The 23,792-nt window shown below is 45.2% G+C and overlaps 3 protein-coding genes across 4 annotated transcripts in view; all 3 read right to left on the reverse strand.

Moving 5' to 3' along the window:
• LOC126064218 (amiloride-sensitive amine oxidase [copper-containing]-like) overlaps positions 1-21,623 on the reverse strand; it is a 98,459-nt gene extending 76,836 nt beyond the window's left edge. The window contains exon 1 of the mRNA XM_049863018.1: positions 21,535-21,623. The gene's annotated coding sequence lies outside the window, so the exon portion shown is untranslated. The remainder of the gene's footprint in view (positions 1-21,534) is intronic.
• Positions 1-23,792, reverse strand: part of TMEM176A (transmembrane protein 176A) — a 177,940-nt gene that overhangs the window by 99,725 nt on the left and 54,423 nt on the right. The gene's annotated exons all lie outside the window — the stretch shown is intronic.
• On the reverse strand, positions 12,371-21,623 carry LOC126064217 (amiloride-sensitive amine oxidase [copper-containing]-like). Of its 2 annotated transcripts, none has more exons than XM_049863016.1 (5): positions 21,535-21,623; positions 15,112-16,685; positions 13,705-13,990; positions 13,195-13,327; positions 12,371-12,702 (listed from the first exon to the last, which is right to left on the reverse strand). In XM_049863016.1, exons 2-5 carry the CDS (start codon positions 16,679-16,681, stop codon positions 12,433-12,435), a joined length of 2,259 nt encoding a protein of 752 aa, XP_049718973.1. In that variant the 5' UTR covers positions 16,682-16,685; positions 21,535-21,623; the 3' UTR covers positions 12,371-12,432. The 2 variants fall into 2 exon arrangements, with proteins under 2 accessions (XP_049718973.1, XP_049718974.1); XM_049863017.1 differs by having other exon boundaries at positions 12,612-12,695.

The following is a 23,792-nucleotide window of genomic DNA, read 5'->3' on the forward strand; positions in this document are numbered from 1 at the left end:
ATCGAGAGAGAGAGACTGAAGCTGCAATGGCTTTTATGAGTACATGTCTCTTATGATTGTCAATTCTGCCACATGCTGTTTTTCAGAAGTGAGTCACTAGGTCCAGACCACCTCAAGGGGAGGGGAGTTAGGCCCCACATTTTGAAGGGAGGAGTGTCAAAGAATTTGTGGACATAATTTAAAACTACCACAGCGGCATTTCCAGTTTTCCCAGGTCTTTTGTGAGGTCCACTTCTTCTCTTTTATTTTGTCAAAGAGAAAAATTAGTAACAGACATCTTACGTTGATTTTAAGGGTTTTCTTATCCATTACACAGAACATTAACCATAAAAAAAACTCCAGACCCAAAATTAATGCTGCCAGCAGTATTTTTTTCACCCAAAGTTGTTAATCTTTTCTTTCCCATTAGAGGCCAGGCTGACTTACTTTATTTTATAAGTATACTTAATTGTACTTTAGATGAAGGTTTACAGAACAAACTAGTTTCTCATTAAACACTACACATATTATTTTATGACATTGGTTGACAACCCCAGGATGTGTCAACACTCTCCCTTCTCAACTTTCGGTTCCCTATTACCAGCTTTCCTGTTCCCTCCTGACTTCTAGTCCTTGCCCCAGGGCTGGTGTGCCCCTTTAGTCTCTTTTTGTTTTATGGACCTGTTCAATTTTTGGCTGAAGGGTGAACCTCAGGAGTGACTTCACTACTGAGCTGATAGGGTGTCCGGGGACTATATTCTGAGGGTTTCTCCAGTCTCTGTCAGGCCGGCAAGTCTGGTCTTTCTTTTTGAGTTAGAATTTTGTTCTTCATTTTTCTCCAGCTCTGTCTGGGACCCTCTATTATGATTCTGTCAGAGCAGTCGGTGGTGGTAGCTGGGCATCAACTAGTTGTACTGGACTCAGTCTGGTGGTAGATGTGGTCCATTAGTCCTTTGGACTATTCTTTTCCTTGTATCCTTAGTTTTCTTCATTCTTCCTTGCTCCTGAAGGGGTGAGACCAGTGGAGTATCCTAGATGGCCATTCACAGGCTTTTAAGACCCCAGATGCTACTCACCACAGTAGAATGTAGAACCATTTCCTTATAAACTATGTTATGCAGACCTAGCTGGATGTTCCCTGAGCCATGGTCCACATAGCCCTCAGCCCAACAATTCTGTCCCTCAGGGAGTTTTGATGTGTCTGTGGTGCTTCCATGCCTTGCCTTGTACAGGCTTACTTTAAATTTCAAAAGGTATCATGGCTGCATGTGAGTGGAGGGCCAGAGTCTACCTTGTGACCTTATATCAGTTGATCTCAGTGCAGGGGAGAGGGCAAGGTTCAATCAATCATGTTAAGATTAGCCAATGGTTGTTTTTCTATTCTTCCTCCTTTTCTCTTTCAAAGACTCATTGCAACTAGTCTACTTTGAGGCATTTGCTTTTTTTTTTTTGGCATCAGAATGGTCTCCTCGAGTGCATATAGAATAAATGCTCAGAATAAACCTTGTGTTTGAATTTCTTTGAGTTTTTATTATTTTAAGCACTTTCTATTTAAAAACCTCTTAATTTCCTCTCCTTTCTTTGCCCTTTATGTTCTTGGCACCCGATGTACATTAAGTGTGAGCTCTGCCTAGTGACCCTCCCTCCCTTTCTTGCGCTGATGACACCCTTCACAGGCCTACGCCTTGCATTCTTCATGCTCCCAGATACCCGCCCCACTCGAGGCAGATGCCCTGGGCCCTGATGCCTGCTGCCACTGCCTCCTGCTCTGATTTCCCCTCTGTAAGTCATTGAGCCAGGCACTGTTACCAATGCACGTTTCAGAGAGGACGAAACTCAGTGAAAGTCGAGAGCAGAACTGGGCTTAGAATGAGCAGAGCACAGGCTCTGGAGAGATCCCAGTGTTTGTGGGCTCACTTACCTCAGGCAGAGCTTCTCTCTGAGCTTCACCTTCTTCTGTAAAATGGGGATAATCACATAAGATTGTGGGCTCAGTAAGTGAATTAGTTCATATAACCTGGTAATTTAGTGCCTGACCCATAGCAAGTGTTCACTGAGTATTAATTAGTAGCCCTGCTAATGTGGATCTTGGACCATTCACAGAACCTGTCTCAGTAGCCTCTTTTGGAAAATTGGGAAGAGTATTCTGTCTGCCTCACAGGGCTGTTCTGAGTCTAAAATGAAATCAAATGTAGCAAATGCAGCGTAAACTCATGACACTCAGATCAACTCTGAGATGTCACATGCTTGAGGATAGGAGGGGGCTGGTCACTGGCAGAGAAGGAAGGGGGACATCTGGACAGGGGCAGTTGGAGGGGCAGACAGGGTCCCGAGTCTTCCCCTGCGGGCTTTCTCTGTCCTAAGGCCTGGCTGGGCCGCTTCCCTGCCCACGGCTTTCGAAGCGTAACCTGGGCCTTCCTTCATGCTTAAGCTCGTTGGAGATGGCTCTATTACTTCAACCAAAGACAAGAGAAGACTAATCTACAGAACTGAAGTAATGCGCTAATTCAACAAGTCAGTGCTCTCCTTCCTGAAAATGAGAAAAGTTTGTGTTTGGCTGGTGCTCTTAACCACCCCTTGCTGTGGGGTTGACTCTGACTCATAGTGACCCTGATCTGCAGAGATCCCATGTGCGTCAGCATAGAATTGTGCACCGTAGGGTTTTCAGTAGTAGATCACCAGGCCTTTCTTCCGGGGTGCCTCTGGGTGACCTTGAACCTCCACCCTTTCAGTTAGCAGCTGAGGGCATAATTGTCCAGAGACTCCCTAGTGCTCTTATTGTCTCGTAAACATTTTGCTTCCTCTTTCTACACAGTTGGGCCACCAGGGACCTCAGACAACCCAGGGGGTTTGGGAGGGAAGATGAAGAGGCATACTTAGAGGAGCTGGAGCAGGAGATAGAGACTGGGGTGGGTAAGAAGATGGGAACATGGGAGGGGGTTGGGGGAGAGAAGGGAAGAAGAGGTGAAATTGAAGAGAAATAAACACATGAATACTGGGGTTTTGGAGATCACACACCCTCCAGGAAGGTCAGGAAATGGAGATCCAGCAGGGTCACCTCTCAACCAGGCACCTGGCCCCTGTGCCTCACTGAGGCTACTCGCAAGGGCGCTACAGCGCCACCTAGTGCTTTCAGGCAGTGGCGCCAGGAAGGCTCACTGTGCCCCCCACCCCCACCTCTCCCAGGAGCAAACACAGAACCCTGAGGGGGGCAAAAATTGATCTTCAGTCCCCTAAAGCCCTGGTGCATGGAGGAGGATGAAGGTAATGAGTAAAGGTAGGAACAGCCCGATGCCTTTTTCTCTTTTAAATTCAAAATATCTTTTTATTTACTTATTTTTTCTTTTCTTTGCCATGCAGGTTCAGAGTATGGAGTTAATCCAAGTCTTCCCAGAAGGGCATACTACCATCTGAGGTCTATGCAGGGCCCCTTTCTTGTTTTGTTGTAATATCTTACCCTCCCTACCTCAGGGAAAAATCTCTGAAGTATTTGTTCATGACATATGCCTTTCAAACGATTTACAGATGAAGACATCAAAAACCTGAAAAAGTAACAAGAATTTTACTATCCTTTGCTGGAGGATTTGTATATGCCTTAAAAAAAATCTTTGTGTATATATATATGTATATATACATTTTTTAAATTTTATTGTGCTTTAAGTGCTGGAAAACCTGGTGGTGTAGTGGTTAAGTGCTACAACTGCTAACCAAAGGGTCGACATCTCGAATCTGCCAGGCACTCCGTGGAAACTGTATAGGGCAGTTCTATTTTGTCCTGTAGGGCCGCTAAGAGTCGGAATCAACTTGACGGGACTGGGTTTGGTTTTTTGGTTAAGTGCAAGTTTACAAATCAAGTTGGACTCTCATACAAAAAGTTATAAACACCTTCCTTTTTTTTTTTTTTTTTTATATACCCCTAATTGCTCTCTCCCTAATGAGACAGCACACTCCTTCCTTCTATTTCTTTTCGAGTCCATTTGGCCAGCTTCTGACCTCCTCTGCCCTCTCATTTCCCCTTCATATAGGAGATGCCAACATAGTCTCATGTGTCTACTTGATCCAAGAAGCTCACACTTTACCAGTATCGTTTTTTATCCCATAGTCTAGTCCAATCCCTGTCTGAAGAGTTGGATTTGGGAATGATTCCTGTCTTGGACTAACAGAAAGGCTGGGGACCATGACTTCTGGGGGTCCTTCTAGTCTCAGTCAGACCATTAAGTCTGGTCTTTTTACAGGAATTTGGGTTCTGCATCCCACTGCTCTCCTGCTGCCTCAGGGGCTCTCTGTTGTGTTCCCTGTCAGGGCAGTCATTGGTTGTAGCCCAGCACCATCTAGTTCTGGTCTCAGGCTGATGTAGTCTCTGGTTTATGTGACCCTTTCTGTCTCTTGGACTCATAATTACTGTGTGTCTTTGGTGTTCTTCCTTCTCCTTGCTCCAGGTGGGTTGAGACCAATTGATGCATCTTAGATGGCTGCTTGCTAGCGTTTAAGACCCCAGATGCCACTCTCCAAAGTGGGATGCAGAATGTTTTCTTAATAGATTTTATTATGCCAATTGACCTAGATGTCCCCTGAAACCATGGTCCCCAAACCCCGCCCCTGCTATGCTGTCCTCCAAAGCCTTCGGTTTATTCAGGAAACTTCTTTTCTTTAGGTTTAGTCCAGTTGTGCTCACCTCTCCTGTATTGTGTGTTGTCTTTCCCTTCACCTAAAATAGTTCTTATCTACTATCTAAGTTTTATCTAAGTAGTGAAAACCCCCCCCTCCCTCCTTCCCTCCCCCTTCTTGTAACCATCAAAGAATATTCTCTTCTCTGTTTCAACTATTTCTCAAGTTCTTATAATAGTGGTCTTAAACAATATTTGTCCTTTTGCAGCTGACTAATTTCACTCAGCATAATGCCTTCCAGATTCCTCTGTGTTATGAAATGTTTCACGGATTCATCGTTGTTCTTTATTGATGTATAGTATTCCATTGTGCGAGTATACCATAATTTATTTATCTGTTCATCCGTTGATGGGCACCTTGGTTGCTTCCATCTTTTTGCTGTTGTAAACAGTGCTGCAATGAACGTGGGTGTGCATATATCCTTTCATGTAAAGGCTCTTATTTCTCTAGCATATATATTCCAAGGAGTGGGATTGCTGGATCATATGGTAGTTCTATTTCTATTTTTTTAAGGAAGCACGAAATCGATTTCCAAAGTGGTTGTACCATTTTACATTTCCACCAGCCCTGTATAAATGTTCCAGTCTCTCCACAACCTCTCCAACATTTACTATTTTGTGTTTTTTGGATTAATGCCAGCCTTGTTGGAGTGAGATGGAATCTCATTGTAGTTTTGATTTGCGTTTTTCTAATGTCTAATGATGGTGAGCATTTCCTCATGTATCTGTTAGCCACCCGAATGCCTTTTTTAGTGAATTGTCTGTTCATATCCTTTGTCCATTTTTTAATTGGGTTGTCTTTTTGTAGTTGAGTTTTTGCAGTATCAGGTAGATTTTAGAGATCAGATGCTGACTGGAAATGTCATAGCTAAAAACTTTTTCCCAGTTTGTAGGTAACCTTTTTACTCTTGTGGTGAAGTCTTTGGGTGAGCATAGGTGTTTGATTTTTACGAGCTCCCAGTTATCTAGTTTCTCTTCTGCATTGTTAGTAATGTTTCGTATACTGTTTATGCCATGTATTAGGGCTCCTAGTGTTGTCCCTATTTTTTCTTCCACGATCTTTATCGTTTTAGATTTTATATTTAGGTCTTTGATCCATTTTGAGTTAGTTTTTGTGCATGGTATGAAGTATGGGTCTTGTTTCATTTTTTTGCAGATGGATATCCAGTTATGCCACCACCATTTGTTAAAGGGACTGCCTTTTTCCCATTTAACTGACTTTGGCACTTTGTCAAATATCAGCTGCTCATATGTGGATAGATTTATGTCTGGATTCTCAATTCTGTTCCATTGATCTATGTATCTGCTGTTGTTCCAGTACCAGGCTGTTTTGACTACTGTGGTGGTATAATAGGTTCTAAAATCAGGTAAAGAAAGGCCTCCCACGTTGCTCTTATTTTTCAGTAATGCTTTACTTATTTGGGGCCTCTTTCCCTTCCTTATAAAGTTGGTGATTTGTTTGTCCATCTCATTAAAAAATGTCCTTGGAATTTGGATTGGAATTACATTTTAGCTACAGATGGCTTTCAGTAGAATAGACATTTTTACAATGTAAAGCCTTTCTACCCATGAGCAAGGTATATTTTTCCAGTTATGTAGGTCTCTTTCGGTTTCTTGCAGTAGCTTCTTGTAGTTTTCTTTGTATAGGTCTTTTACATCTCTGATAAGATTGATTCTTAAGTTAAAAAAAAAAGAAAAAAAAATTTTTTGGGGGGGCTACTGTAAATGGTATTGATTTGGAGATTCCCTCTTCGATGTTCTGTTTGTTGGGGTAGAGGAATCCAACTGATTTTTGTATGTTTATCTTGTATCCTGATACTCTGCTGAGCTCTTCTATTAGTTTCAGTAGTTTTCTTGAGGATTCCTTAGGGTTTTCTGTGTATAAGAGCATGTCATCTGCAAATAGAGATACTTTTACTTCTTCCTTACCAATCTCGATGCCCTTTATTTCTTTATTTAGCCTAATTGCTCTGGCTAGGACCTCCAGCACAATGTTGAATAACAGTGGTGATAAAGGTCATCTTTGTCCTGTTCCGGACCTCAAGGGGAATGCTTTCAGACTATCTCCATTTAGGATGACGTTGCCTATTGGTTTTGTATAAATGCCCTTTATTATGTTGAGGAATTTTCCTTCTATTCCTATTTTGCTGAGAGTTTTTATTATGACTGGGTTTTGGACTTTTTCAAATGCCTTTTCCCCAACTATTGATAAGATCATGTGATTCTTGTCTTTTGTTTTATTTATATGATGGATTACATTAATTGTTTTTCTAATGTTGAACCATCCCTGCATGGCTGGTGTAAATTCCACTTGGTCATGATGAATTTTTTTTTTTTTTTTTGATATGTTGTTGAATTCTATTGGCTAGAATTTTGTTGAGAATTTTTGCATCTAAGTTCCTGAGGGATGTAGGTCTGTAATTTTCTTTTTTTGTGGTATCTTACCTGGTTTTCATATCAGGGATATGGTGGCTTCATAGAATGAGTTTGGGAGTATTCTGTCCTTTTCTATGCACTGAAGTACCTTTAGTTGTAGTGGTGTTAACTTTTCTCTGAAAGCTTGGTAGAACTCTGCAGTGAAGCCATCTGGGCCAGGGCTTTTTTTTCTTGGGAGTTTTTTGATTATCTTTTCAATCTCTTCTTTTGTTGTGGGTCTATTTAGTTGTTCTACCTCTGTTTGTGTTAGTTTAGGTAGGTAGTGTGTTCCTAGAAATTCATCTATTTCTTCTAGGTTTTCAAATTTGTTAGAGTATATATAATTTTTTGTAGTAATCTGATAGGCTTCTTTTAATTTCAGTTCAGTCTGTTGTAATATCGCCCATCTCAATTCTTACTTGGGTTATTTGCTTCCTCTGCTGTTTTTCTTTTATCAGTTTGGCCGTTGGTTTATGAATTTTGTTAATTTTTTCAGAGAACCAGCTTTTGGTCTTCTTAACTCTTTCACCAATTGTTTTTCTGTTTTCTATTTCATTTTGTTCTGCGCTAATTTTTATTATTTCCTTTCTTCTAGTGCCTGAAGGTTTCTTTTGTTGCTCTCTTTCTATTTGTTCAAGTTGTAGGGATAATTCTTTGATTTTGGTCCTTTCTCCTTTTTGGATGTGTGCATTTATCAATATAAATTGAGCACTGCTTTAGGTGTGTCACAAAGGTTCTGATAGGAAGTGTTTTCATTCTCATTGGATTCTATGAATTTCTTTATTCCATCCTTTATGTCTTCTATAACCCAGTCTTTTTCAAACAGGGTATTGTTAAGTTTCCGCGTGTTTGATTTCTTTTCCCTGCTTTTTCTGTTATTGATTTCTACTTTTATGGCCTTACGGTCAGAGAAGATGCTTTGTAATATTTTGATGTTTTGGATTCTGCTAAGGCCTGCTTTATGACCTAATATGTAGTCTATTCTAGAGAATGTTCCATGTGCACTAGAAAAGAAAGCATACTTGACTGCTTTTGGGTGGAGTTTTCTGTATATGTCTTTAAGGTCGAGTTGGTTGATTGTGGCATTTAGATCTTCCATGTCTTTATTGAGCTTCTTTCTGGATGTCCTGTCCTTCACCGAAAGTGGTGTGTTGAAGTCTCTTACTATAATTGTGGAGCTGTCTATCTCACTTTTCAATGCTGTTAGAGTTCGTTCATGTACCTTGCAGCCCTGTCATTGGGTGCATAAATATTTGATATGGTTATATCCTTCAGCTATAGTGTGTCTTTAATCAATGTATAATGTCCTTCCTTATCCTTTGTGGTGGATTTAACTTTGAAGTCTTTTTTGTCAGAAATTAATATTGCCACTCCTCTTTTTTTTTTTTTTATTGTTGTTTGCTTGATATATTTTTTCTCCATCCTTTGAGTTTTGGTTTATTTGTGCCTCCAAGTCTATGGTGTGTCTCTTGTAGGCAGCATATAGATGGATCGTGTTTTTTTTTTTATTCATTCTGCCACTTTCTGTCTCTTTATCAGAGCATTTAGTCCATTAACATTCAGCGTAATTATAGATGAGTATGAGTTTAGTGCTGTCATTTTGATGTCTTTTTGTGTGTGTGTTGTTGACAGTTTCTTTTTCCCACTTAATTTTTTGTGCTGAGTAGTTTATCTTTATATATTGTCTTTTCCACTTATTTGTTGTTGGTGATTTTGTTTCTGCTGAGTCTCTTTTTCTTGTATTTTATTTTGATGAGTAGGTTAATCTCCTATGTGGTTACCTTGATATTTACCCCTATGTTTCTAAGTTTAAACCTAACTTTTATTTCTTTATATCATCTTATCTTTCTCTCCATATGAAAGATCTATGATGACATTTCTTAGTCCCTCTTTATTATTTTTATGTGGTCTTCTTTTACAAAATGACATCACTGTTTCCCCGTTTTGAGGTTTTTTAAATCTTGATTTATTTTTTTTGATTTCCCTGTCTGGGTTGAGTTCTGATTGCTCTGTCCAGAGTTCTAATCTTGGGTCGATACCTGATATTATGGATTTTCTAGCCAAAGAATTCCCTTTAGTATTTCTTGTAGTTTTGGTTTGGTTTTTATGAATTCCCTAAACTTCTGTTTATCTGGAAATGTCCTAATTTCACCTTCATATTTGAGAGACAGTTTTGCTGGATATATGATTCCTGGCTGGCAATTTTTTTCCTTTAAAACTTTATATAGGTCATCCCATTACCTTCTTGCCTGCATGGTTTCTGCCAAGTAGTCCAAGCTTATTGACTGTCCTTTATAGGTGACTTCTCATTTATCCCTAGTTGCTCTTAAAATTCTCTCCTTATCTTTGGTTTTGGCAAGTTTGATTATATGTCTTGGTGACTTTCTTTTAAAATCTACTTTACGTGGAGTTCGATGAGCATCTTGGAGTGATACCTTCTAACCTTTCTTGATACCTTCTAATCTTTCTTGATATCAGGGAAGTTTTCTGCCAACAAATCTCCAATAATTCTCTCTGTATATTCTGTTATCCCTCCCTGTTCTGGTACTCTAATCACTCATAGGTTATTTCTCTTGATAGAGTCCCACATGATTCTTAAGTTTTCTTCATGTTTTTAAATTCTTTTATCTGATTTTTCTTCAAATGTATTGGTGCCAAGTGCTTTATCTTCAAGGTGACAAATTCTGCATTCCACTTGTTCGATTCTGCTCCTCTGACTTTCTACTGAGTTGTCTACTTCTGTAATTTTATTGTGAATCTTCTGATTGCTGTCTGTCTATAGATTCTTGCAAACTTATTAAATTTATCATTATGTTCTTGAAGAACCTTTTTAATTTCTTCAACTGTTTTATCTGTGTGTTCCTTGGCTTGTTCTGTGTATTGTCTGATCTCCTTCCTGATGTCTTGAAGGGTTCTGTACATTAGTCTTTCATATTCAGAATCTGGTAGTTCCAGGAAGCCATCTTCATCTGGAAGATCTTTTGATTCTCTGTTTTGAGAGCTTGTTGAAATATCAGGGTCTGTTTCTTTATGTGGTTTGATATTTGCTGTTGTCTCTGAGCCATCTATATGCTATTGTATTTATTTTATGTTTGCTTACTGTATCCTAGTTTCTTGCTTCGTTTTGTTTTGATATGCCCAAATGTGTTGCTTGACTGTGCTAGCTTGATTATTTTCACCTTTGGAGCTCTGACGTCCTGTCACGAGATGGCTAGAGCTATTATCAGGTATATGAGCTTATGAGTCCATTCACTTTTCTTGTGTGGATTCAGCTCAGGTGTCCAGGTAGCTGGTCATCAAGTGTGTGGTACAGACTCTGTCCTACAGACTTAGAGCGGCAGGGGTGTTCGGTGTAGGTATCTGGTTGCAGCAGGGGGTCACGCTCTGAACAAGGCAGGGGCCTGAGAGCCATCCTCCAAGTGTCTCTGAGGAAAGCACATCCCTCTTCCCTACAGTGTGCAGGTGGGTGGGTTCTGCAGATGGACCATGGGTACCCAATGCTTTTGGCTGTAAGCACTGGGAGGTACCAGTTATCCTTGGACCCCTATCGTGGGTGGCTGGGTGACCTGAGAGGAGCCACCAGTCCTTAGGCCCCCCATGTGGGTAGGTGAAGACCCTGTTTAATAGGCAAAGCTGTGTCAAATATCAAACACCCATCTCTCCACCACACAGCTTAAACAGTTGCAGTCTGCCAGCAAAGGCCTATTCTCCTGAAATGGGCCCACACAGTTCCATGCAGGGGGGAAAGGTATTCATAGTCCACAGACTGTTTATGCCTGGACAGGAACCACTTGTTCTTAGCTCTCCTGGTTAGTGGAGCTGGCAAATTATCATTTCCCCCTTTTGTGAATTTATTCCTTCACCAAGGCTGGGAGCATGGCTCAGGGCACTCAAATGGGCCTATCTCAGGCCCAGGAAAATCAACAGCCTCTGAAGCCAGCTTGGGGGCAGGGGGCACGGTAAAATATATGCAAGTAATAGCTTTTGCTGAGAGTGGCGTTCTTCTCTGGGTCCAGAGGTGTGAGTATGCTGTGCATCTGGCTGCTTCTCCCTTAGGAAACTGTTGCCGAATGATACCACCAGCCCACCACAGCTGCTCCAGGGAATGATGCCTGAGGGATCCTGGCAATTCAGGTCCAGCACCTCCTCTCCACTTCTGAACTTTCTCTCCTCTGCCACTCAGTCCATTTCCTAACTTTGCCTTTAATGTTCAGGGCTCCTAGCTTCTCTTAAATATAAACATTTCGGTTGATTTTTTGGGTCTTTGTTGTAACAGGGATCACAGGAAGCATCTGGCTATCCTGCCATCTTGGCCCCACCTCCTCCACCTGGATTAGGACATCTTGTTATGGGGTGTTATTGTCTACCACATCCATCCTGGCCAGCTATTACAGTACCATTATAGTTCCATTAGTCAGCACTAGGAGATGTAGTTTTCTCTCCCTCCCTCTCTTCCTGTTTCTTCCTCTTTCAAAATTTGGATTTTAATTTTTTTGAATAGGTTATATATTCACATGATTAAAAACTAACCCCTCCTGTCCTCAGCCACCCATTTCTTCTCATCATCTATAGGTAACAATTTTTTATTAGTTTCTTGTGTATTGTTATAGAGTTTTTACAAGCATACATACATTAATTTAAAATATAAATGTATAAATATGCATATTTATATATATTTCCACACCTCTTTTCTTGCACAAAAGTTAGTATATTCTATTGTTCTGCACCTGTTTTTTTTCTTAATAAATATTGAAGAACTCTCCATGTAAGTAAGTCAAGAGTATCTGCATATTTCTCTCATGATCATGTAGTGCTGTGTTGTATGGATGTGCCATAGTTTAGTCAGGTGGACTCTCCTATAGATGGACATGGGGTTGCTTCGATCTTTTGGTGTTATAAACAATGATGTACTGAATAACCTTGTACACATATTTATAGTGTGTGTAGGTGGAGCTCTGGGATAAATTCCTGGAAGTAAGTTTAGTGTTTCAAAGGGCAAACACATTGGTAATTTTGGTAGATTCCCCATCTTTCTTGTGCCTGAACCACTTTGCATGTTCAGCAGCAATACAAGGAATCTTCTCACAGCTTCCCCAGAGGGGGTTGTCAGCCTTTTTTTTTTTTGTAACCAATTTGATAGGAAAATATGAGTGTTTCAGTGAGCTGCACTTTAGGTAGTAGTGGAGTCCTTTCTGGGCTGGAGTGGACCAGGTGTGAGTGGAGCCCCAGGTCATGTGACTATATATCTGTGCACTCATGTCCCTCACCCCACCCAAACCACTCACCAGAAGCAGCTCACAGCATGGTTAAAAGGGTTTATTGTTAGTTCTAAGGACCAAGGTTCCCTGGTGGGAGTTGGGTCAGGTACCCTTCACACTGGCCTATAGGTGCCATTGTAGCTAAAAGGCGGAGGCATCAAACAGCTCCCTGCCTCCTCAGGAACCCAGCGCTGAACATGGTTAGAGTCTTTGTCCTGGGGCCACACGATCACTGCGTCTCTGGATGCCAAGGATGGGTCCTCTGGGAAGAAGTTGAAGGGCCTCAACAGGAAGCCCACAGAGTTTCCAGGTGTGGCTGTGTTGGGGATGTCCTCTGAGTGGGGGATGTGGAGGAAGCCCACTGTCACCCAGGCTACTAGGTCCTGTGGGAGAAAGAGAATGAGCAGGTGTGGCAGTTCAGAAAGGAGGAGAAGGGAGCTATCTTCAATGGGGACGGTGCTGAGCCCTGACCACCAGAGGCCACTGGGGACCCTGGACTTTTTCAGAGCCCTGGTGATGCAGAGTTTCAGAGCTATGGCTGCTAACCACAAGGTCAGCAGTTCAAATCCACTAGCTGCCCCTTGGAAGCTGTGGGGCAGTTCTACTTGCTGCCGACTCACCGGCAATGGGTTTGGTTTTTTTGGTTTGGGGCATTTTCTGTCATGCTGAGACCCTTTCCGCCTCACCTTAAGCCCAGTTTTAGAGGGGGGATGCTCTGTAGTGCTTTCCAGACGTACTCTCCCCACCCTACCCCAGAGTAAGGTCAGGTCCAGGCAGAGGGCAGATTGGGCCCCCCGTTGGTGAGGGTGGTCTTGGGCCTGGGCCTAGAAGGAGGCAGGGCCAGAGTTGGGCAGGGCTGGAGGCAAGGTCAGTACCTCATTTTCAATGTCCTCATTGTCTTGAAGAAATTCTTCAAAGACCACAGGTGGGTCCCAGGGGTCATTCTGGTTGTAGATGCTGCTGCTGTGTAGCTCCGACTCCCGATACTTGGTCACTGCTAGGGGGTACCTGCCAGGGCAGAGGAGAAGCCAGGTGGCTTTAGGTTGGGGGGCATGGGGCTCCTAGCCTCTCTCAGGGGACATCTTCAGGGTCAATGATGGGGGAAAGTTATTGCCTTCCCAAAATGAGAGATTGTATCCTTAGAGCCAATGAGTTGGCCACTGTCAGCAGAGGCTCAGGGTGCTCGGCATGGGGTCCTTCACCCCGTTCCCCAAGTGCACAGGCATGCACACACGGATGCAAACACAGGCACACACATAGACACACACACAGTCACACACACACGGGCAGAGACACAGGCACACATACACAGACACATAAACAAAGACACACACACGGACATGCATTCTGTCTGAGGGGAGCCCTTGCTCCCACCCCCAGCTCACCTGGCCCAGGTGAGAGCCCGCTCCTCCTGACAGCCTGGGAGCAGCACTTGGCTGGCCATAGAATTGATCTGCACGCGGTAGCTGCGCTTGTGGCCCCAGGGGTTCTTCTTGGGGCTGGTGAAGAGCAGGTACTTGGGCAGGGCCCGCCCAAAGCGAAAGGCAGCCTGGCGCTCACAGTGGAGATGTGTCTGCTCTAGAGTGGGCTGTACCAGGTAGTGTCCTGGACTCCAGGGGTTAGTGATGTTTTGTAGCTTCATCCCTAGTGTCTGGAAGCTATTTTTGGTGCCTGGAGGAGTGCAGGAAAAAGGAGAATGAGGATCAAGCTCCCGACCTGAAATGCTCTCATTCTGCACTGGGGTCTCCATCCTGAACCACATACAAAGCCAGCCACAGTCAGGGACGAAGAGGATGTTTTGGGGGGCATGCAGTGAGCTGAGTGTGGGGGCAGAAGGGGCTAAAAGCCCAGAGGAGCTGGAAGGTTGTATGTTGTCAGGGCAGCTACGACGATTCTGCTGTGACTCTGGGTGGGTCCTCAAGGAACTAGCCCCAAGCTGAATGGCTGTGGCTGTATCCTCGAGAGAGAGCAGCTCCCAGGCCAGAGAGATGGGGCAGAGGACCCCTCTGGGCCCAACAGGGAGAATAGGTGGCTTTGTTATGTCAAGTATGTCACGTATGTCACGCTACACTCTCTACAGGGACACAATCCAAGAGGCAGGATGAGGGTCCCCACCCAGAGCACTAGTCAGCTATGGTTCTTACACTTCTGGACCTTATCCCACAGTCCTAGTACACATTTCTATTTAATCCTCCTCTTTATAGCATCACTGGGGGCAGTGGTGACTCAGTGGTGGAATTCTTGACTTCCATGCGGGAGAGCTGGGTTCAAGTCCTGACCAGTGCACCTGAAGCACAGCCACCACCTGTCAGTGGAGCCTTGTGTGTTGCTGTGACGGTGAACAGGCTTCAGTGGGGCTTCCAGACTAAGATGGACTAGGAAGAAAGGCCTAGCAATCTACTTTCAACAATCAGTCAATGGAAACTGTGTGGACCACAATAGTCCAATCTGCATCTGATCATGGGGATGACTCAGGACAGGACAGTGTTTTTTGTTCCATTGTATATGGGGTTGTCACAAGTCAGGGCTGACTCAACAGCAGTTAACAATAACATTATAGGGTCAGCAGCCCTGGGTGAGGACATGGTTCACATCAGCACAACTGGGGTAAAAAGCTGGCACTATTAACTATCACCACTTTTCAGGGCACAACAGCTTGTAGCAATGCAGGTTTTTGCAAAGCAGGCTGGGCAAGTGCTCATGGTTTTTTGCCCCAGGAGAGCCTTAGCGCCATCTCCTGTGAAGGCTGCCTGACCGGCAGGGTCCCATTCTGCTCCCAGCCCGAGTCCTACCTGCCACGTCCAGGTCTACGCGGTAATGCACCAGGTGGGTGTGCATGTTGCCAGCCAGGTGGGTGTGTAGGCGCATGCCGTGGTGGAGCCCCTCAGGGGTGTAGAAGGTGGCATGGATGTAGCCAGTGGCATGCATCTTGGCTTCCATTACTCCATTGGGGTAGAAGATGAAATCCCAAATGTAATCATAATTGTCAACTGTGGAAGTGGTTCGCAGCACCAGTACCTGGCCCTTCAGCCCTGCATAGAAGTTAAAGCCTCCCAGGTAGTTGATATCAAAGTGCCGCCTAAGGGGCACCCCTGTGGGCATCTCGAAGAGGCAGAGGGCGTGGGGGTAGTGTACCGGGCCATCAGCATCGTAATAGTGGAGGGCGTCCAGGTAGGTGGCTGTATCCGGGCAGTCGATGCCTGGGGCTAGCTCATGGCTGAGCCTGCCCAGGCCCCAGCCCAAGTCCATGTACTTGGTCTGCATGCCTGCTGGTGTGTGTCCTGTGTAGAGAGCCACTGCCTCCTGTATGCTCACTTCATAGGCCACACGCTCCCCTCCGAAGCGCACATCCAGGACCTGTAGCCCAGAGGAGGAGCGCAGCCGGAAGGCGAAGCTCCAGTCCCCGTAGAGCACAGCATTGCCCTCTAGCTGGTAGCGGTGGCCTTGGGGCTGAACCAGGCGGGGCCCATTCATGGTGATGGGCTTGGAGAAGGTTCCACGGGGCCTGTAAGAGGAGAAGAGTGGGGTGTCCTCGCTGCCCTGCAGTGGTAGGTCCTCCAGAACCACGACATCTACCTCCCCGTTGTCATACTTGCGGGCCAGTTCTTCTGGGCTCCTGTAGAACTTCCCATTGTACCAGACTTGCTCTACCACCCAGTCATTGGCATCTTGGCTCCCGTGGTCCACAAGCAGCTCCAGCCCAGTGGGGTGCAAGAAATAGCCTTCCACATCTTGCTGCAGGATAAGCCAGGACCTGCGCTGGTCAGAAGCCAGGCCGCGGGGGGCCGCGTCGGTATAGGTCAGGCACCGGTCTCCACAGTCTAGTAAGGAGAAGCCTGTTGTATTAAGGAAGAACTGGTGCAGGGGCTTGGTGGCTTCCTGTAGCATGTGGTTCAGGAGGGCATACTCGGCAGTGGAGACGGGCCTGGACGCCCAGGATGGGCGGTGCCCCGGCCTGGGGGGCAGCACTCGCATATAGGAGGGTGATGGTAGGAGTCCCACTGCAAACTCAGTGATGTTGGGCTTCTCCTGGGCTCCAAAGAAGATGACAACATGGGCTTCCCGGACCGGACGCCTTTTACCTTCATCCAGAAACCTCAGCACATGTTGCTTCTCAGGCAGCAGCATCTCAATGAGGAAGATGGAGTTCTTGGCCATGGTCAAGGCTTTGGCGGGCTTCAGCGACAGGTCCCTCTGGGACCAAAGGAATTTGTGCACAGCCTTCAGCTCCTCTGCGCTCAGGTCCTTGAACACCCCAGCCTTGCTGCCCAGGGAACTTTGAGAGGGCTCAGCCTCCGCCAGGGTCTGCAGTGCCAGGATCCCGACTATGGCCCAGCCAAGCAGCAGGGCCTCTTGACCCATTGTTCTGGAATGTGGTAGAGGGCATGGGGTTAGTTGTGCTATAGGAAGAAATGGACCTCCACCAGGCTGGGGCTTTGAGTACAGTGTCCCTTAGCCCTGTGGTTTCCTGCAGACCTAGCTTCTCCCTCCCCCACTCCAAGTTGGATCAGTCCATCTGCAATGGTGCTAGTCTATTCCAACCCATGGCTCTGAGGGCTGTGCCTGCCGTCTCCTTGCTGACTTGGAAACTAATCCTCTGTGGCTTTGTGGATTTTCTTACCAATGTAAGCCCCCTCACGCCCCCTTTTCTGCACATTTTCTTATCCTGGCCAGACCTTGCACTCTTCTCTTCACCTTAGCACACTGCAGCCAGTGTGTGAGGGGTCGGAGCAGCCCTGAGCCTCTGCCCCATCCACAGGCAACCAGTGTGTATTCTGTTGGGCAGAGGCATAAACTGCAAAACTATACTTCTGATGAAACAAAGTAGGTTTTATGTAGACACACTTTGAAGTTTGGAATAGACATTAAAAGCATAGGCTCTGAACTGGGCTGCCTGGGTGTCATGGATTGAATTGTGTTCCCCAAAAATATGTGTCAACTTGGTTAGACCATGATTCCCAGTATTGTGGGGTTGTCCTCATTTAGTGGTTGTAATTTCATGTTAAAGAGGATTAGGGTGGGATTGTAACACCCTTACCCAGGTAACATCCCTGATCCAATATACAGAGAGTTTTGTCAAGAGATAAAAAGAAAAGGGAAATAAGCAGAGAAGGGGGACCTCATACCACCCGCAAAGCAGTGCCGGGAGCAGAGCACGTCCTTTGGACCCAGGTTTCTTGCAGAGAGAAGCTCCTAGTTTAGGGGAAGATTGATGACAAGGACCTTCCTCCAGAGCTGACAGAGAGAGAAAGCCTTCCCCTGGAGCTGAGTCCAGACTTCTAGCCTACTAGACTGTGAGAAAATAGATTTCTCTTTGTCATATCTCTTGTCATATTTCTGTTATAGCAGTGCTAGATGACCAAGACACTGAGTTTGAACCCCTGTAGGTCTCACTAGTTTTTTTTTTTAGGTCTCACTGTACCAGTTGGGTGACCTTGGGCAAGTTACTTAAACTCTCTGGGTCTCAATATTTTCTCAACCATGCGATGGAAATAATGACAACAGTGCCCCAGTGCCTGCACCCTCTGCAGCCAGAGTGAAGTGAAATTCTCCTGTATCACTTAAAATACTAGATGCGCTGGCATTGGCGGGTTGTATCCTCATGGCTTATTTAAAACGAACAGGCTCGTTTGAAACTCAGAACCTGGGGCTGTTCCCTGCCAACCACAGCTACCAGCTCCAGGCTGCCAGAGGGAAAGCAAGGGTACACCTTGAATTACGTTGTTTGCAGTCTAAGCAGACCTGTACAGAGAGGGGGCATCCCGAAAGTCCAGTTCCCCGATTCTAGCCAATGTCGAGCTCTGAAGTAGGGCCTTCTAGTGGCCAGGCCTCTACATTAACACTTTGCTGCGCACACACAATATTGTCTATTTAGGTAATCCTGTTAGTGGCTGTCTCCCCCCACAAAGAAGTACACTCAGGGATTTTTCTTTTCTTTTCTTTTCTTTTTTTTTGTCCACAGCTCCTGGAAGAATGCCTGGCACAGAGTGGTGCTCACTGAGTATCTGTTGAGTACTTTAACAAACATTGAGAATAAAACAACCAGCCAGTGGTGGAGACATCTTCCCACATGAGGGTGGGAGTGCCAGGGCCCCTCTGACCAGTGCACCTGCCTTTGGAAAATGGTGGAATTTGCTTCTTGAGTTTCAACCAAGCCTCCCAGGGCCGAAACTGCCCCTGCATCGCTGCATTTCAGGGGGGCGGCCACATGAAGCCTGCCTCGGACCCTGCCGTCTCTGCCTCTGATGTCTCTTCTACTTTCTGACCCTGGCTGTGTCCTTACTGTGTCGTCTCTCGAACCCTAGCTGGAGTACAACTGCATGCTTATCGGTGAGCTCTTCAGGGAAGCACCACCGTGTGTGTCGTCCCAGGTGTCCAGGCGTTCACGAGCCTCTGCAGGTGGTGTCAGAGATGGCAGCACAAGCAGTCTAAACAGTCTGGATGTCAGACATGTTGGGTGTCAGGAGAAGAAAATACAGCAAGGAGGGGCCTGGGGGCATGGGCGGGGAGGGGCTGGGGATTTTAGACAGGATAGCAGAAAGGCCTCACGGAGGGGGTGACATCTGAGTAGACCTGATGGAAGTGAAGGAGGGAGCCAGGGGACACCTGGGGGAGAGATCCATGCATGATGGGTGAGGGCGGGGGGTGGGGAACCCAGTCCACAGGTGATGTCAAGGGCCTGGGATCAGTTCTCGGTCACTCTCTGCACCTGGGCTGAGCGCCCGGGCAGACTGGCGGGCTGATGACTTCACGTCAATACCACAGTCCACTGTCTCCTCAACTGTGGCCCATGCTCAGGACTTGCCTAGTGGCTACAGCAGGATTCTTGCTTCCCCAGAGCTTTCATTTGTAGCCACCTCATAGAATCTATAGTAGATTTTTATAACAAAGAAAAAAATCAAGAGACCAAATAATCAGAAAGTGAAAGCTAAATCAGTTGCTCACTTTTTGAAATAAAGAATGCACGTTGGTGGATATGACGGTGTGCAGTACAGGGATGTGTCACCATCCTGGTGACCCTGAAGTTCCAGGCACATATTGAGGGCAGCCTGTAGCATTTTGGAAATCCCTCTGACAGTAATTAAGGATCCCTGGTGGCACAATGGCTAACCAAAAGGTTGGTGGTTGAACCCACCCAGTGGCTCTGTGGGAGAAAAGACCTAGTGATCTGCTCGCATGAAGATCACAGCCTAGGAAATGCTATGGGGGAGTTCTACTCTGTCACGTGAGGTCATTAGGAGCCAGAATCGACTCAATGGTACCCAACAACAACACCATGACTGTAATTGCCTTTGTGTGAGGCCTGTGCTGAGCATGACTTTGGGAGGAAACATAGCAGAGTGGTTATAGAATGAGATTTTGAGTTCGAGGGCCTGGGTTTGAATCCAGGCTCTTTGTTAAATGTGGGCAAGTCGGTTAACTCCTTAAACCTCAGATTACTCATCCATAAAATCGGTATAATAACAGAATGATATGAGTATCATAAGATAGTCGAGAGGAGCAAAAGAGAGAAAATGTATATAAGGTACCTAACTAATGTTTTTGATTCCTAGAAATCACTCAGTATATGTTCTTGTTAGCTGCCGTTGAGTTGGCCCCTGACTCGCGGCAACCACATGCACGATGGAGTAAGATACTGCCCTGTTCTTTGCCATTGCCATGTCTGGTTGTGGATTGGACCCTTGTGATCCACAGGGTTTTCACTGACTGATTTTCAGAGGTACATCACCAGGCTTATCTTCCTAGTCCATCTGGAAGCTCTGCTGAAACCTATTCAGCATCACAGCAACACTCGAGCCTCCACTGACAGATGCGTAGTAGCTGCGTAGGAGTTGCATTGCACCCGGGTCACCGCGTGGAAGGTGAGAATCACCACTCTCATCCAATATGTGTTAGCTGCTTTTATTTTGACAACAACTACTGCTGCCGGGAGGCCCTGGGGAGGAGGGTGTGAATACGGGTAGGGCAGAGGACTCTTTGTCCTGGATTGCGTACAGACACGCATGGGTTTTTCTCTTTGGCCCGCCCCCTAAGCTTGGACAGCGCTTTTAGTTCACATCCATCTTAGGGACAAAGTAGTTTCACTAAAAGACTTCTTATTCACCTTTCTCTCTTTCTAAAGTTTTCATTTTTCATTCCAACTCATCCTTTTTCCCTCTCTCACATAAGTTGTTGATCAGCTCATGAATTCAGCTTCCAGACCAGTTTGTATTGCCAGCAGGGAAGGCCATGTCCGGCCACTTGCCAGCCAGGGTCACACCCACCTAGCTGCCTTTTTGTCAACCAGAACATGAAGAGAATGTAACCCTGAAGAATAACAAAGACACGACTTCCTTCAAAACACAGCAGCTGTTTCTCCTGCCTTTATCTAACTGGTAACTAAGTTTTTTCAAACCTAATTCCTAAATAGCTCTTGATTGCCCCCCAGTATCCCAATCTTCATTATCACTCTTCAGGTCAGGGTTTCTCAACTGAGGCATTATTGACATTTGGGGCTGTCCTGTGCACTGTAGGATGCTGAGGAACACCCCTGGCTTCTACTTGATAGGTGCTAGTAGCACCCCTTGTACCCAGTTGTGACAATCAAAACTGTCTTCAGACATTGCCAAATATCTCCTGGGCAGCAAAAGTGACCCAGCTGAGAACCACTAGTCTAGGTTTAGCCCTCATATTTGTCTGGAAACTGCAATAAGCCCCCTAATTCCCTGACTCTTCTGTTGAATCTCTCCCATCTGTCCTTCACACTTTTGATAGGACTCAAATCTGATAATGTTCCCTTCCCTCTTTGGGTGAGTTTCCCTGACTACTGAATATAGTTTAAACTATTTTATTTGGCATTAAAACCCTTTACAGACGTTCAGCCAACATGGTGCCATAGACAGAAGCACCATGCTGTCCCTCCACAGCAAAGACCCGAAAAACAAAGTAAAAGACAAATGACATTCCTGGAACCCAAAGTGTGAAATGAAGATATAAAGAACTCAGCTGAACACCGAATGGAATAAGAAACTGACGGAGGACAGAGAGGGAGGAGAGATACATATGGAGGCCTCCTATCAGCTAACGCAGCATGGATTCGCCATCTTGGACTCCTGTCAGGGATCGGTGGTCAGAGAGCACAAGAAAGCAGCTTCACAGAGCTGCCAACAGGAGACAGCGTCTGATAACCAGTGACACACCCTTTCCTACCCCACCTCCTCTCCCCAGTGCTCTACCTTCAAGCTTCCTGGCTGGCTGTGGGGGCTTGGCAGTCCAGAAAGTGCAGTATCTGTGGGGCTTGGATTCACCTCGTCCACATCGGGAGATCTGCAGACTGGGAGTACGGGAAAGCAGCTTTACGAAATTCCCAGCAGGAGGCAGAGCACCCGGTAATAACTGACATACTCTTTCCTAACCCCACCCTTTTTCCCTCCCGCCCTCAGCCTCCTCTGCTTCTTTCCAGCCACAGTCTTTTGGCCAGGAGGCAACTGCTTTGGCCCCGGGCAGCTTGGATTCAGCCCACCGACACTGGCAGGCTACTTAATCCGGTGTTGCTTCTTCCCATTTCTTTTGATATTTCTTCCGTGCCTCCCACCACCTCCCCCTCCTTTCTCTCGAACACCTGGCTCTGTATGCCATCTTTGCTTCTTCTTGAAAGGGTGCGAAGCCCTGCTCCACCTTGGAGCCATTCCCCTGGCATGTGACACCACGCTTGTGGGATCCTTGGGGCTTTTTTTTTTTTTTCTCTCATTTTGTTTTGCTTTATTTTCTTTTCGTGGCTTGGTAGCCCCTTCTAGCTGGGCTGCACTGCACAGCTTAGGAGCCACTCCTCCAAACTGCACAGCCAGGTAGGTGGAATCCCTGGGGCATTTCTTTTTTTCTTTCTTTGTTTTCTTTTTCTCCCTTTGTGTCTTTCTTCATTTCTCAGTTCTCGTTCTCTGTACTTACTTTCTTTTCCTGTCTCCTGAATACCTGGTACTCTGTGACACCTATACCCCCTCTAGCCAGGCTATACTGTGCATCCTGGGAGCCACTTCCCCAGTCTTCATGGCTGCACCAGTGAGAGCCCTGGGGGCTTTTCTTTCTTTTACAAATTTTTATCTAGTTATTTTTTTTCTTTTTCCCTTTTTCTTTTTCTCCATTTCTCAGTTTTCTCATCTCTCCACTCCAATGGCAAGCTCCTTTAGCACTTTTTTCCCCATCGTTTGTTTGTTTGTGGCTCCTCTTTCTCCCCTCTTTTCTCTTTCCCATAGCCATATTAGCTTCACACATCACAACCTACCCCCTCTTTCCTTCCTACCTGCACTGTGCACTAAATATCACACCCTTGAGCAGCACAGGCATGGCCTAATGGAATCTGCCTATCACTGACTCCTGGCCTACCCTGTTGGTCCTAGTACGTCCCACAAACAACCCATCCCATCCCCACTTCTTCAGCTGGACCTGCCCTGCTGCACTATAGCTGTGTGAACGGCCCTGCCCATTGGACAAGGAGGTGAAAAATATCATGACTACAGATGAGCAAACAAGGAATGCACAGCCAGCCTGCTCAGACATAACCAAATAAAACAAAAAAAGCAGGATGAAACAAACAAATCTAAAATCAAGAAACAATGAAAATAACTACTGAATGTTCTGAAGACGGCAGACAGTATCAGAAAATAAAACAAACAAACAAAAAACAGGACAAGATGGTTCCAGTAGGCATCCAAAATAAAACACATTCCAGGAGAAGAAAAGGCACTAGGACTACCTGACAGGGAATTCAAATCTCTAATGTTCAGAGCTATCCAATAGTTGAAGCAAAAAGCAGATAAAAATGAGGAAAAAACAGACAAATTTATGGAACAGGCAGACAAATGCATGGAAAATGCAGACAAAAAAAATAGAAGAATTCAGGAAAATGTACAGGAACAAAATGCCAATATAAATTCACAACTAGAAATCATACAAAAACAACAATTAGAAATCCAAAAAAAATAAACAACAAGATTTCAGAAATGGATAGAGTCATAGAAGGGTGAGGAGCAGGTCTGACATGATGGAAGAACTGAAGACAAACAATTGGATACAACTCTGTTTGAGGACAAATCAGAAAAAAGAACAAAGAAAAATGAAGAAACCCTGAGAATTATATGGCATACAATCAAAAGTAAAAATTTGCGAGTGATCAGAGTTCCAGCACAGGGAGAGAAAATGGAAAAAAGAGAGGATCATTGAAGAATTGCTTACAGAAAACTTCCCTAATATCATGAAAGATAAAAAGCTGACCATCCAAGAAGCTCAAAAACCCCATATAGAATAGGCCCCAAAAGAAAAACTCCAAGACATAGCTTAATCACACTCACTAAAACCAAAGGCAAAGAAAAAATCCTGAGAGAAGCTTGAGAAAAACAAAAAGTCACAGAGGTGAAACAATAAGAATAAGCTCTGATTATTTGACAGAAATTTGCAAGAAGGCAATGGGGTGACATATACAAAACCTTAAAAGAAA

The sequence above is a fragment of the Elephas maximus genome, chromosome 20, assembly GCF_024166365.1.
Source record: "Elephas maximus indicus isolate mEleMax1 chromosome 20, mEleMax1 primary haplotype, whole genome shotgun sequence".
Lineage (NCBI taxonomy): Eukaryota > Metazoa > Chordata > Mammalia > Proboscidea > Elephantidae > Elephas > Elephas maximus.